This window comes from Pelobates fuscus, chromosome 3, assembly GCF_036172605.1.
Source record: "Pelobates fuscus isolate aPelFus1 chromosome 3, aPelFus1.pri, whole genome shotgun sequence".
Lineage (NCBI taxonomy): Eukaryota > Metazoa > Chordata > Amphibia > Anura > Pelobatidae > Pelobates > Pelobates fuscus.
This window is the reverse complement of record NC_086319.1, coordinates 376,822,914-376,835,415: the sequence shown is the minus strand read 5'-3', so window position 1 is coordinate 376,835,415 and position 12,502 is coordinate 376,822,914. Positions and strand designations below refer to the sequence as shown.

The 12,502-nt window shown below is 44.1% G+C and overlaps 1 protein-coding gene across 6 annotated transcripts in view; it reads right to left on the bottom strand.

Moving 5' to 3' along the window:
• The window catches only part of PDE4A (phosphodiesterase 4A), a 662,166-nt gene that overhangs the window by 31,451 nt on the left and 618,213 nt on the right, over positions 1–12,502 (bottom strand). For 5 of the 6 annotated variants that reach the window (XM_063449472.1, XM_063449471.1, XM_063449473.1 and 2 more), the window contains one exon: positions 5,896–5,989. In XM_063449472.1, coding sequence (XP_063305542.1) covers positions 5,896–5,989 — 94 coding nt within the window. Of the gene's footprint in view, positions 1–5,895; positions 5,990–11,577; positions 12,250–12,502 lie in introns of those variants that run through there. The other variant, XM_063449477.1, reaches the window with a different exon arrangement.

Sequence of the window (12,502 nt, the reverse complement as noted above, 5' to 3'; positions counted from 1 at the left end):
TATAGACCAACGAGCCTGCCTTGAGGATAATCGCTTAGCTTCCCCAATATAGGACAAGTTCTTATGATCCGTTAAGATAGTAACAGGATGCAAGGTCCCTTCCAATAAATGTCTCCACTCCTTTAAGGCCATGATAACCGCTAGAAGTTCCCTGTCACCAATGTCATATCTGCTCTCAGTACCGGACAATTTTTTGGAAAAATACCCACATGGATGTAATGGTTTATCCACACCTAACCTTTGGGACAGGATAGCATCTATCCCCGTCTCAGAAGCGTCAACTTCGAGTAGGAAGGGCAGAGTAGTATCAGGGTGAACTAAAATTGGTGCGGAAGCAAACAGTTCTTTGAGAGTCCTGAAAGCAAGGAGTGCTTCAGTAGACCAATTCTTAGTGTCAGCCCCCTGTCTGGTCATATTGGTGATAGGAGCAATAATTGAAGAGTATCCCTTAATGAAACGTCTATAGTAATTGGAGAAACCAATAAACCTCTGAATGGCCTTGAGACCCTTAGGTAAAGGCCAATCTAAAATGGACTGGAGTTTCTCCGGATCCATCTTAAACCCCTCCCCAGAAATTACGTAACCAAGAAAGTTTGTCTGGGATTGGTCAAAGCTACATTTCTCCAATTTACAGTACAAGCCGTGTTGAAGGAGTTTGCGCAAAACCCTTCTGACCTGTCCGTGGTGAGTCTCAATTTCTCTAGAATGTATAAGTATATCATCGAGGTATACAATAACACAGTCATGTTGAAATTTCCTGAGAACTTCATTAATTAGGTCCTGAAATACTGCCGGTGCATTACAGAGACCAAAGGGCATTACTGTATACTCATAGTGCCCATAACGAGTATTGAACGCAGTCATCCACTCGTGTCCCTGCTGAATTCTGACCAAGTTATATGCCCCTCTGAGATCTAACTTAGTGAAGATCTTGGAACCCTTTAATCGATCAAAGAGCTCAGTGATCAAGGGAATCGGATAGGCGTTTCTAATGGTAATTTTATTCAAACCTCGGTAGTCAATGCAAGGTCTCAAAGTACCATCCTTCTTTTTAACAAAAAAAAATCCAGCCCCAGCAGGGGAGGAGGACCTCCTAATGAATCCCTTGTCTAGGTTTTCACGAATATACTCCTCTAGAACTAAATTCTCTTTCGTAGACAAAGGGTATACATGACCCCTAGGAGGCATAGTACCAGGAAGTAAATTAATCTTACAGTCAAAGGACCTATGTGGAGGTAAAGTATCGGCTTTTCTTTTGTCAAATACCGCCCTTAAGTCCAGGTACAAGTACGGTATTTGTACTTCTGTAGAGTCGGTAGAATTAGTAGGTGTGTTAACTGTGCAAAGCGGTGACACTCTCTTTAAACACTTTCCCTGACAATTCTGGCCCCATGAGACTATCTCTCCTAATTCCCAATCAATAATAGGATTATGTCTCTTAAGCCAGGAGTATCCCAGGACTATGGGAACAGAAGGAGATGAAATGAGTAATAGAGATGTCTCCTCCTCGTGTAGGATACCAGTAGTTAAATTAAGAGGTATGGTTTCACGAAAAATCACAGGCTCAACTAAAGGTCTACCATCTATGGCCTCAACGGCCAAGGGTGTGTCCCTTAACTGGGATGGGATAGTGTGTTTGGTGACAAAAACTTGGTCGATAAAGCTTTCAGCAGCTCCAGAGTCTATCAATGCCATAGTCTCTAGAGTTCCCTTCTCCCAAGTTAAGGAAACGGGTAATAGAAGCCTGTGATCTTTGTAATTATGAGTAGAGGACAAAATAGAAACACCCAAGGCCTGTCCTCTAGAGAAACTTAGGTGCGAGCGTTTCCCGGGCGATTGGGACAATTCAAACGTAAGTGACCTCTGACTCCACAGTACATACACAATCCCTCCCTTCTCCTGTACTGTCTCTCCTCCTCTGAGAGACGAGTATGGCCTATCTGCATAGGTTCTGGAAAAAATGGTGTTTTGGCCTCAGGACTTTGAAAAGATGGAGCTAGTCTAAAAGAAGATCTACAGGTTCTATCTCGAGTGTTCTGCCTTTCTCTTAGACGTTCATCAATGCGAGAGATAAACGAAATTAAATCCTCCAAATTCTCAGGAAGCTCTCTAGTAGCTACCTCGTCAAGTATTACATCAGATAGTCCGTTTAGAAACACGTCTATATAAGCCTGTTCATTCCACTTAACCTCTGCCGCCAAAGACCTGAACTCTAGTGCGTAATCCACAAGTGTTCGGTTATCCTGTCTAAGGCGCAACAGTAATCTAGCTTCATTGACCTTTCTGCCAGGAGGGTCAAAAGTTCTTTTAAAAGCAGCTACAAAGGCATTATAATTGTATACTAACGGATTATCATTCTCCCACAACGGATTAGCCCATCTCAGAGCTTTCTCAACGAGTAAGGTGATAATAAATCCCACTTTCGCTCTATCTGTAGGATAGGAGCGGGGTTGTAATTCGAAGTGGATACTTATTTGGTTTAAAAAACCACGACACCTCTCAGGAGATCCAGCATAACGTACAGGTGGGGTAATTCGGGAAGAAGCCCCTACAGTAGCTACCTCTAGACCTGAACCCACAGGAGAAATAGAAGTATTACGCATCTCCTCTGGTGGATTATTAGGACGAGATAACAACGCCTGTAGCGCTAGTGCCATCTGATCCATTCTGTGTTCCATGGCGTCAAACCTAGGATCAGAAGAACCAAGCTGACTGTTTGTACCTGCAGGATCCATTGGCCCTGTCGTAATGTCAGGATCGGGACAGGGATCCAACACGCAGAGTACAAAGAGTAGAGAGATACGTATACCGGACCTTAGAATGGCCGGACTTAACGTAAGAACTACGTATAGAATGGTCAGAGACAAGCCGAGGTCGAGGGAACGAGAAGACAGGTAAGCGAGAGACAAGCCGAGGTCAAAGGATAACAGAGAAGCAGGAGAGTAATAACAAAGCCGGGTCAGAACCAAAAGACAATAGGGATACAAGAGCACTGTGTGACTAGACTGGCTAGAACCACGACAGGGCAATGAGCAAATGCGGAAAGCTCCATTAAATACCCTGGCTCTAGAGAGTAATCACGCCTCCGACGAGTCCTGATTCGTGTTCCGGACTTGAGTGCCAGGTCGGACTGGATTAGCGTCATGACGTCGGCTATTGAGCGTCGCGTCATAAAAGGAAGTAGCTCCCTCGCGGCCGGCGTGTAAACGACCGAGGGAACCGCGAGGAACGGGAGAAACAGACCTTCTGGAAGGAGAAACGTCTAAGTCTCTACCCCTCTCAGAGGTAGAGACTACAGGTACCCTGACACTGTGTATGTGTGTGACTGCCTGTGTATGTGTGTGACTCTAATTGTGTGTGTCGCTGTAGCTGTGCCATTGTGTGTGCCTGTGCCTGTATGTGTGACTGCCTTTAACTGAGTGTGTGTGTACATGCCTGTAACCAAGTTTAAATTTCCCCCACCCCTTCCTGTCAAGGCCGCACTTTGACTGACAGACGCTCACTCACTGACAGACGCACACTCACTGACAGACACACACTCACTGACAGACACACACTCTCATATACACTGACAAACAATGACATACACACACACACACACACACACACTATTACTTGGACACACACTGACAGATGCACACTCTCGCTGACAGACGCATGCACTCACTGAAAGACGCACGCCCCCACAGACCGACACATACACACTCACTGACCGACACACACATTCACTCACAGACACACACATACATAAACACTTACAGACACACACACATTCACTTACAGACACATACAGACACACATACACACACACACACATTCACTCACACACAGACATTTCCACTAACACTCACAAACTAATATTGTTTTAATTTTATTTTAAATCCACCCAGCCTCCCTGGGAGAGCTGGAGTGGATTTCTTACCTGCAGTCCAGTGTGGCTGCTGGGCGCGCAGGTAGGGGGCGCACAGGCTGAGTAGGCGGCGCTTAGTGATGCCGGGAGCCGGACTGACGTCATATTCCAGCTCCCAGCTTCATTAAGCGGCGCAGAGGGAGCTGAGCAGGAAGAGCTCAGGTGAGTATGCGCCTTCGCTGCCCGCTGCCAGCCTCGGGGGGAAGGCTCAAAAGTGGCCAGCCGGCCAGCTCTTGAGACCTCCAGGACGCGAGGCAAGCAAGGGATCTGCCTGGGGGATTGGGGGCGGCTTTTTTTGCCGCCCCCTGCAAAGTGCCGCCCAAGGCAGATGGCTTGTTTGCCTCGCGATACACACGTTCCTGGTGCCTGTGTATGTTACTGTATTCAGGCAACTTGGTGGGGGGGCGCCATAAAGACTTTTTCGCACAGGGCGCCTATTTGCCTAAGGCTGGCCCTGGATACACACATACTGATACACACATACATACTAACAGACACACATACTGAAACAGACACACACATACAGGCATACATACTGATACACACACACACACACACACATACATACTAACAGGCACACATACTAAAAAAGACATACACACGGATACACACATACTGAAACAGACATACACACATATACAGACACAGAGACATACATAGTGACACACAGACACATACTAAAATACATACAGGCACACACACATGCATAAGGACATACAGACACACACATTCTGACACACATACTGACATACATACATACATACACACACACACAGATTTACACACACACACACATACTGACATACCTACTGACTGATAGGGGGGCAGAGGGAATAAAAAGCCACTGGGCCACTAGGGAGTCTAATGTCCCTCTCCCTGACCACAGGTAAAAGGGGGGAAGACTATTGGTTATAGGTCCAAAAGGCCACCGATAGTCGTATTGGACCTTAAAAATGAATATCAGTTGATCCCTACTGCACAGCTTCTTCGTCAAACGCTGGTATACAATCATTATACACCCCTGACCTTCCAGTTTTCGTAGATCTGATATAGGGAAGCGGTGGTGGCGAATGGAAGGTAAGCGAGTTTGTGACGGCTTTAGCTTAACGGGCATTGTTCTTGCCCGTAAAATGTGAGCTTGCATTCAGAGCTACCCATGTAATGAGTCCTGCTGGAGCTCTAACTTGAGGAATTCAATTCTCTGTAATCTATACAAAGTGTGGGGTGAGGTGCTCTGCACTCTACTGATGGGGTTACGTGACATGTCTCGGGTCCACAGGTTACTTCACTATCCGCAGAATGCTCAGACAGTACACCAATACCAAACACAGAAACGAAATACAGGAATGCAACATCCGAGAGATACCAGATTAAAAAGGTACGTATATTACTACTTACTGGGTAGAATCATAAACAACGTTAGTGGAAGGACACACATGGGAATGATACCCAACAAGAGTCTGAATACATGAAGCTCTCAGGCATACTCCATATGACCATCAAGGCTTGTATGAGTGACAGAATGACCAAATCATTATAGAACCCACGGGCTGCACAGTATCCGTGTGATATAGTTGGGTTTATTGGTGCATACAGTATTCAAGCAAAAATAAATGCCATGTCATGCATCATACGCCAATAAACCTAACTATATAACACCTATAATGTGCAGCCTGTGGATTATATATTGATTCTACTCTGGGAGACCGCAAATCTTTCTATCACGGTGGTCCTACTGGGGTGCCGGGAATCACACAGTTCCACAACACCCTATCTATTGGATTGACTGGAATACAACCCTTTTAAACCTCTGTGTAGCAGATGTCATTCTTCGAAGGGTCAATACAGCCTTTCATCTTTCCGAGGTCAATCAACCGAGCACCAATGAATTGGGTAATACCATGTATACCCCCGGACTCCTTTGAAACATAAAAGATTTCTTCCTTGTCAAACACGTGGATATTAGCAAATAAAGCTGTACTCACCAAGGAAGGTGTTGGAGATGTATTCTGAGACCTGGTTCCCTGAACGGCTCATCTCAGACAGGTGGGAGAGCTCACGGTTCAGCATTCTTTTGAACTAATCAGAAGAAAAATCAACATGTTTAGAATATTTACATAAATTGGTTTGTTGACGCATATTAAATATTTGTACTTATATAGCTCCTTACTATTAAATTACAACATACAAAATCCAGCACGCTCGCTCATTCACTGAACAGCAATTTAAAGTCTCAAAAAATTTAAGTTTTATTTAAAAAAACCTCACCAAGGCAAAAAATAATGGAGTTTAGTTACAGTATATGGTCATACATTACATAAGCCTGACACAACGCCACGTACTATTACATTATACACAGCGCAGCCCCCTCTGGGGTGGGATCCTAGTAATATCTGTATTTATACAGCTCCTTTCTATTACATTATACGCAGCGCTCCCCCTCTGGGGTGGGATCCTAGTAATATCTGTATTTATACAGCTCCTTTATATTACATTATACACAGCGCAGCCCCCTCTGGGGTGGGATCCTAGTAATATCTGTATTTATACAGCTCCTTTCTATTACATTATACACAGCGCAGCCCCCTCTAGGGTGGGATCCTAGTAATATCTGTATTTATACAGCTCCTTTCTATTACATTATACACAGCGCAGCCCCCTCTGGGGTGGGATCCTAGTAATATCTGTATTTATACAGCTCCTTTCTAGTACATTATACACAGCGCAGCCCCCTTTGGGGTGGGATCCTAGTAATATCGGTATTTATACAGCTCCTTTCTATTACATTATACACAGCGCAGCCCCCTTTGGGGTGGGATCCTAGTAATATCTGTATTTATACAGCTCCTTTCTATTACATTATACACAGCGCAGCCCCCTCTGGGGTGGGATCCTAGTAATATCTGTATTTATACAGCTCCTTTCTATTATATTATACACATCGCAGTCCCCTTTGGGGTGGGATCCTAGTAATATCTGTATTTACATTATAAACAGCGCTCCGCCTCTGCGGTGGGATCGTAGTAATATCTGTATTTATACAGCTCCATTCTATTACATTATACACAGCGCAGCCCCCACTAGGGTGGGATCCTAGTAATATCTGTATTTATACAGCTCCTTTCTATTACATTATACACAGCGCAGCCCCCTCTGGGGTGGGATCCTAGTAATATCTGTATTTATACAGCTCCTTTCTATTACATTATACACAGTTCAGCCCCCTCTGGGGTGGGATCCTAGTAATATCTGTATTTATACAGCTCCTTTTTATTACATTATACACAGCGCAGCCCCCTCTGAGGTGGAATACCAGTAATATCTGTATTTATACAGCTCGTTTCTATTATATTATACACAGTGCAACCCCCTTTGGGGTGGGATCCTAGTAATATCTGTAGTTATACAGCTCCTTTCCATTACATTATACACAGTGCGGCCCCCTCTGGGATGGGATCCTAGTAATATCTGTATTTATACAGCTCCTTTCTATTACATTATACACAGCGCAGCCCCCTCTGGGGTGGGATCCTAGTAAAATCTGTATTTATACAGCTCCTTTCTATTACATTATACACATCGCAGCCCCCTTTGGGGTGGGATCCTAGTAATATCTGTATTTATACAACTCCTTTCTATTACATTATAAACAGCGCTCCGCCTCTGCGGTGGGATCGTAGTAATATCTATATTTATACAGCTCCTTTCTATTACATTATACACAGTGCAGCCCCCTCTGGGGTGGGATCCTAGTAATATCTGTATTTATACAGCTCCTTTCTATTACATTATAGACAGCGCAGCCCCCTCTGGGGTGGGATCCTAGTAATATCTGTATTCATACAGCTCCTTTCTATTACATTATACACAGCGCAGCCCCCTCTGGGGTGGGATCCTAGTAATATCTGTATTTATACAGCTCCATTCTATTACATTATACACAGCGCAGCCCCCTCTAGGGTGGGATCCTAGTAATATCTGTATTGATACAGCTCCTTTCTATTACATTATACACAGCGCAGCCCCCTCTGGGGTGGGATCCTAGTAATATCTGTAGTTATACAGCTCCTTTCTATTACATTATACAGAGCGCAGCCCCCTCTGGGACGGGATCCTAGTAATATCTGTATTTATACAGCTCCTTTCTATTACATTATACACAGCGCAGCCCCCTCTGGGGCGGGATCCTAGTAATATCTGTATTTATACAGCTCCTTTCTATTACATTATACACAGCGCAGCCCCCTCTGGGGTGGGATCCTAGTAATATCTGTATTCATACAGCTCTTTCTCTTACATTATACACAGCGCAGCCCCCTCTGGGGTGGGATCCTAGTAATATCTGTATTTATACAGCTCCTTTCTATTACATTATACACAGCGCAGCCCCCTCTGGGGCGGGATCCTAGTAATATCTGTATTTATACAGCTCCTTTCTATTACATTATACACAGCGCAGCCCCCTCTGGGGTAGGATCCTAGTAATATCTGTATTCATACAGCTCCTTTCTATTACATTATACACAGCGCAGCCCCCTCTGGGGTGGGATCCTAGTAATATCTGTATTTATACAGCTCCTTTCTATTACATTATACACAGCGCAGCCCCCTCTGGGGTGGGATCCTAGTAATATCTGTATTTATACAGCTCCTTTCTATTACATTATACACAGAGCAGCCCCCTCTGGGGTGGGATCCTAGTAATATCTGTATTTATACAGCTCCTTTCTATTACATTATACACAGCGCGGCCCCCTCTGGGATGGGATCGTAGTAATATCTGTATTTATACAGCTCCTTTCTATTACATTATACACAGTGCAGCCCCCTCTGGGGTGGGATCCTAGTAATATCTGTATTTATACAGCTCCTTTCTATTACATTCTATACAGCGCAGCCCCCTCTGGGTGGGATCCAAGTAATATCTGTATTTATACAGCTCCTTTCTATTACATTATACACAGCGCAGCCCCCTCTGGGGTGGAATCCTAGTAATATCTGTATTTATACAGCTCCTTTCTATTACATTATACACAGCGCAGCCCCCTCTGGGGTGGGATCCTAGTAATATCTGTATTTATACAGCTCCTTTCTATTACATTATACACAGCGCAGCTCCCTCTGGGGTGGGATCCTAGTAATATCTGTATTTATACAGCTCATTTCTATTATATTATACACAGTGCAGCCCCCTCTGGGGTGGGATCCTAGTAATATCTGTATTCATACAGCTCCTTTCTATTACATTATACACAGCGCAGCCCCCCCTGGGGTGGGATCCTAGTAATATCTGTATTGATACAGCTCCTTTCTATTACATTATACACAGCGCAGCCCCCTCTGGGGTGGGATCCTAGTAATATCTGTATTTATACAGCTCCTTTCTATTACATTATACACAGCGCAGCCCCCTCTGGGATGGGATCCTAGTAATATCTGTATTTATACAGCTCCTTTCTATTACATGATACACAGCGCAGCCCCCTCTGGGATGGGATCCTAGTAATATCTGTATTTATACAGCTCCTTTTTATTACATTATACACAGCGCAGCCCCCTCTGGGGTGGGATCCTAGTAATATCTGTATTTATACAGCTCCTTTCTATTACATTATACACAGCGCAGCCCCCTCTGGGATGGGATCCTAGTAATATCTGTATTTATACAGCTCCTTTCTATTACATTATACACAGCGCAGCCTCCTCTGGGGTGGGATCCTAGTAATATCTGTATTCATACAGCTCCTTTCTCTTACATTATACACAGCGCAGCCCCCTCTGGGGTGGGATCCTAGTAATATCTGTATTTATACAGCTCCTTTTTATTACATTATACACAGCGCAGCCCCCTCTGGGGTGGGATCCTAGTAATATCTGTATTTATACAGCTCCTTTCTATTACATTATACACAGTGCAGCCCCCTCTGGAGTGGGATCCTAGTAATATCTGTATTCATACAGCTCCTTTCTATTACATTATACACCATGCAGCCCCCTCTGGGATGGGATCCTAGTAATATCTGTATTTATACAGCTCCTTTCTATTACATTATACACAGCGCAGCCCCCTCTGGGGTGGGATCCTAGTAATATCTGTATTCATACAGCTCCTTTCTATTACATTATACACCATGCAGCCCCCTCTGGGATGGGATCCTAGTAATATCTGTATTTATACAGCTCCTTTCTATTACATTATACACAGTGCGGCCCCCTCTGGGGTGGGATCCTAGTAATATCTGTATTTATACAGCTCCTTTCTATTACATTATACACAGCGCAGCCCCCTCTGGGGTGGGATCCTAGTAATATCTGTATTCATACAGCTCCTTTCTCTTACATTATACACAGCGCAGCCCCCTCTGGGGTGGGATCCTAGTAATATCTGTATTTATACAGCTCCTTTCTATTACATTATACACAGCGCAGCCCACTCTGGGGTGGGATCCTAGTAATATCTGTATTTATACAGCTCCTTTCTATTACATTATACACAGAGCAGCCCCTTCTGGGGTGGGATCCTAGTAATATCTGTATTTATACAGCTCCTTTCTATTACATTATACACAGCGCGGCCCCCTCTGGGATGGGATCGTAGTAATATCTGTATTTATACAGCTCCTTTCTATTACATTATTCACAGCGCAGCCCCCTCTGGGGTGGGATCCTAGTAATATATGTATTTATACAGCTCCTTTTTATTACATTATACACAGCGCAGCCCCCTCTGGGTTGGGATCCTAGTAATATCTGTATTTATACAGCTCCTTTCTATTACATTATACACAGCGCAGCCCACTCTGGGGTGGGATCCTAGTAATATCTGTATTTATACAGCTCCTTTCTATTACATTATACACAGCGCGGCCCCCTCTGGGATGGGATCCTAGTAATATCTGTATTTATACAGCTCCTTTCAATTACATTATACACAGCGCAGCCCCCTCTGGGGTGGGATCCTAGTAATATCTGTATTTATACAGCTCCTTTCTATTACATTATACACAGCGCAGCCCCCTCTGGGGTGGGATCCCAGTAATATCTGTATTTATACAGCTCCTTTCTATTACATTATACACAGCGCAGCCCCCTCTGGGGTGGGATCCTAGTAATATCTGTATTTATACAGCTCCTTTCTATTACATTATACACAGCGCAGCCCCCTCTGGGGTGGGATCCTAGTAATATCTGTATTTATACAGCTCCTTTCTATTACATTATACACAGCGCGGCCCCCTCTGGGGTGGGATCCTACTAATACCTCTATTTATACAGCTGCTTTCCATTACATTATACACAGAGCAGCTACCACATGAAGCAGTGCATATTACAACGTTATATGCAGTAGTGAGTCCCAATCTTTCACATTACAGATATTCCGCAAGCAAACTGGTGAGCAAAATTTCATAAGAAACCATCTGAAAGTCTGTACCTGCTAAAGTGCCAAAGGGAAGTCATTACTATTACAATGATGGTGAAAGAGAGGTAATAGTAGATCGAGAGAGGTAGGGATGGTGTATTAAATGGGAAAAGGCTTGTCAATCCCTTTGAATGCCTTTGGGCACTACTTCTGTGTTACATGTGATTATATGTTCACAAAGATCACTGTACTGTGCAGCATATTGAATACCAATGAAGACACAAAGGAACACTACATTAAGGTTTACCTTGATATAGCCCCAGGATAATGAGCACAGGTAATTGGTATCGGGCATGATGAAAGGTGATGGGATATCCAAAATTGAAGACCAAGTTTCCCAATAAAACAACCTTCTAAAATGTTTCCACCCGGTCTTGTTGCCTGTTACACTTTCTTCTGACCTCTACGCTTCCTCCAGTCCTCAGACAGGGTTCTCTAGTCTTCGATGGTCTCCAATTCTTCCACTTCCTTCCCCCTCCTCTCTGACCAGGGAGATCTATCTTATTCTATATTGTCCTGATTACTTCGGACTTGTTCCATTTCCCAGGTGCTCCTCCTGTTTCTCAGAATCCGTCGCTAGGTATCCTTTCTAGCTTCCAGACCCTCAGTCAGGTCAGACTCACCTCGCAGTCGTTCATGCCCAATCCAACTTTATGGGTCTGGACATCTTTATAGTCTCCATGTACACCCAGTGACCAGTCTATCCTTCCAAAAATGTTAATTCTCTATGATTTCCTTCCCCGTCAGCTCTCCTAACTTCACACTCAGAGAAGTCTTTCTTGTCTCTTTTTCATAGCTCTTTGTCGTCTTCTGTCTATCCGAGCATGCATTTCCCGGTCTCTGTATAATTCGGTCATTCCTTTCTCTCTTCCCACGAGCCTTGCATCTTAAATTCTGCCCTTTCCCACTTTCTGTATGTTCTTCTCAGCTAATACTGTTTTCGTCCTCTCCTCCTTTTCTCATTCACCCGCCCTGATCCTTAACCCACTCTTCCAGCTCTTATGACACTTTGGGATTCCCCTCTGCCCCCTCCCATTCCGTTCAGTTTTTAGTATTAGGAAAGATGGGTCATGTTACAAACCAAGGTGGAGAACTCATGCAGCAGTTGCTAAAATAATGCAGTAGCAAATAATGGTGACAAGTATCTCTGTGCTGAACAAAACAGTGCTACA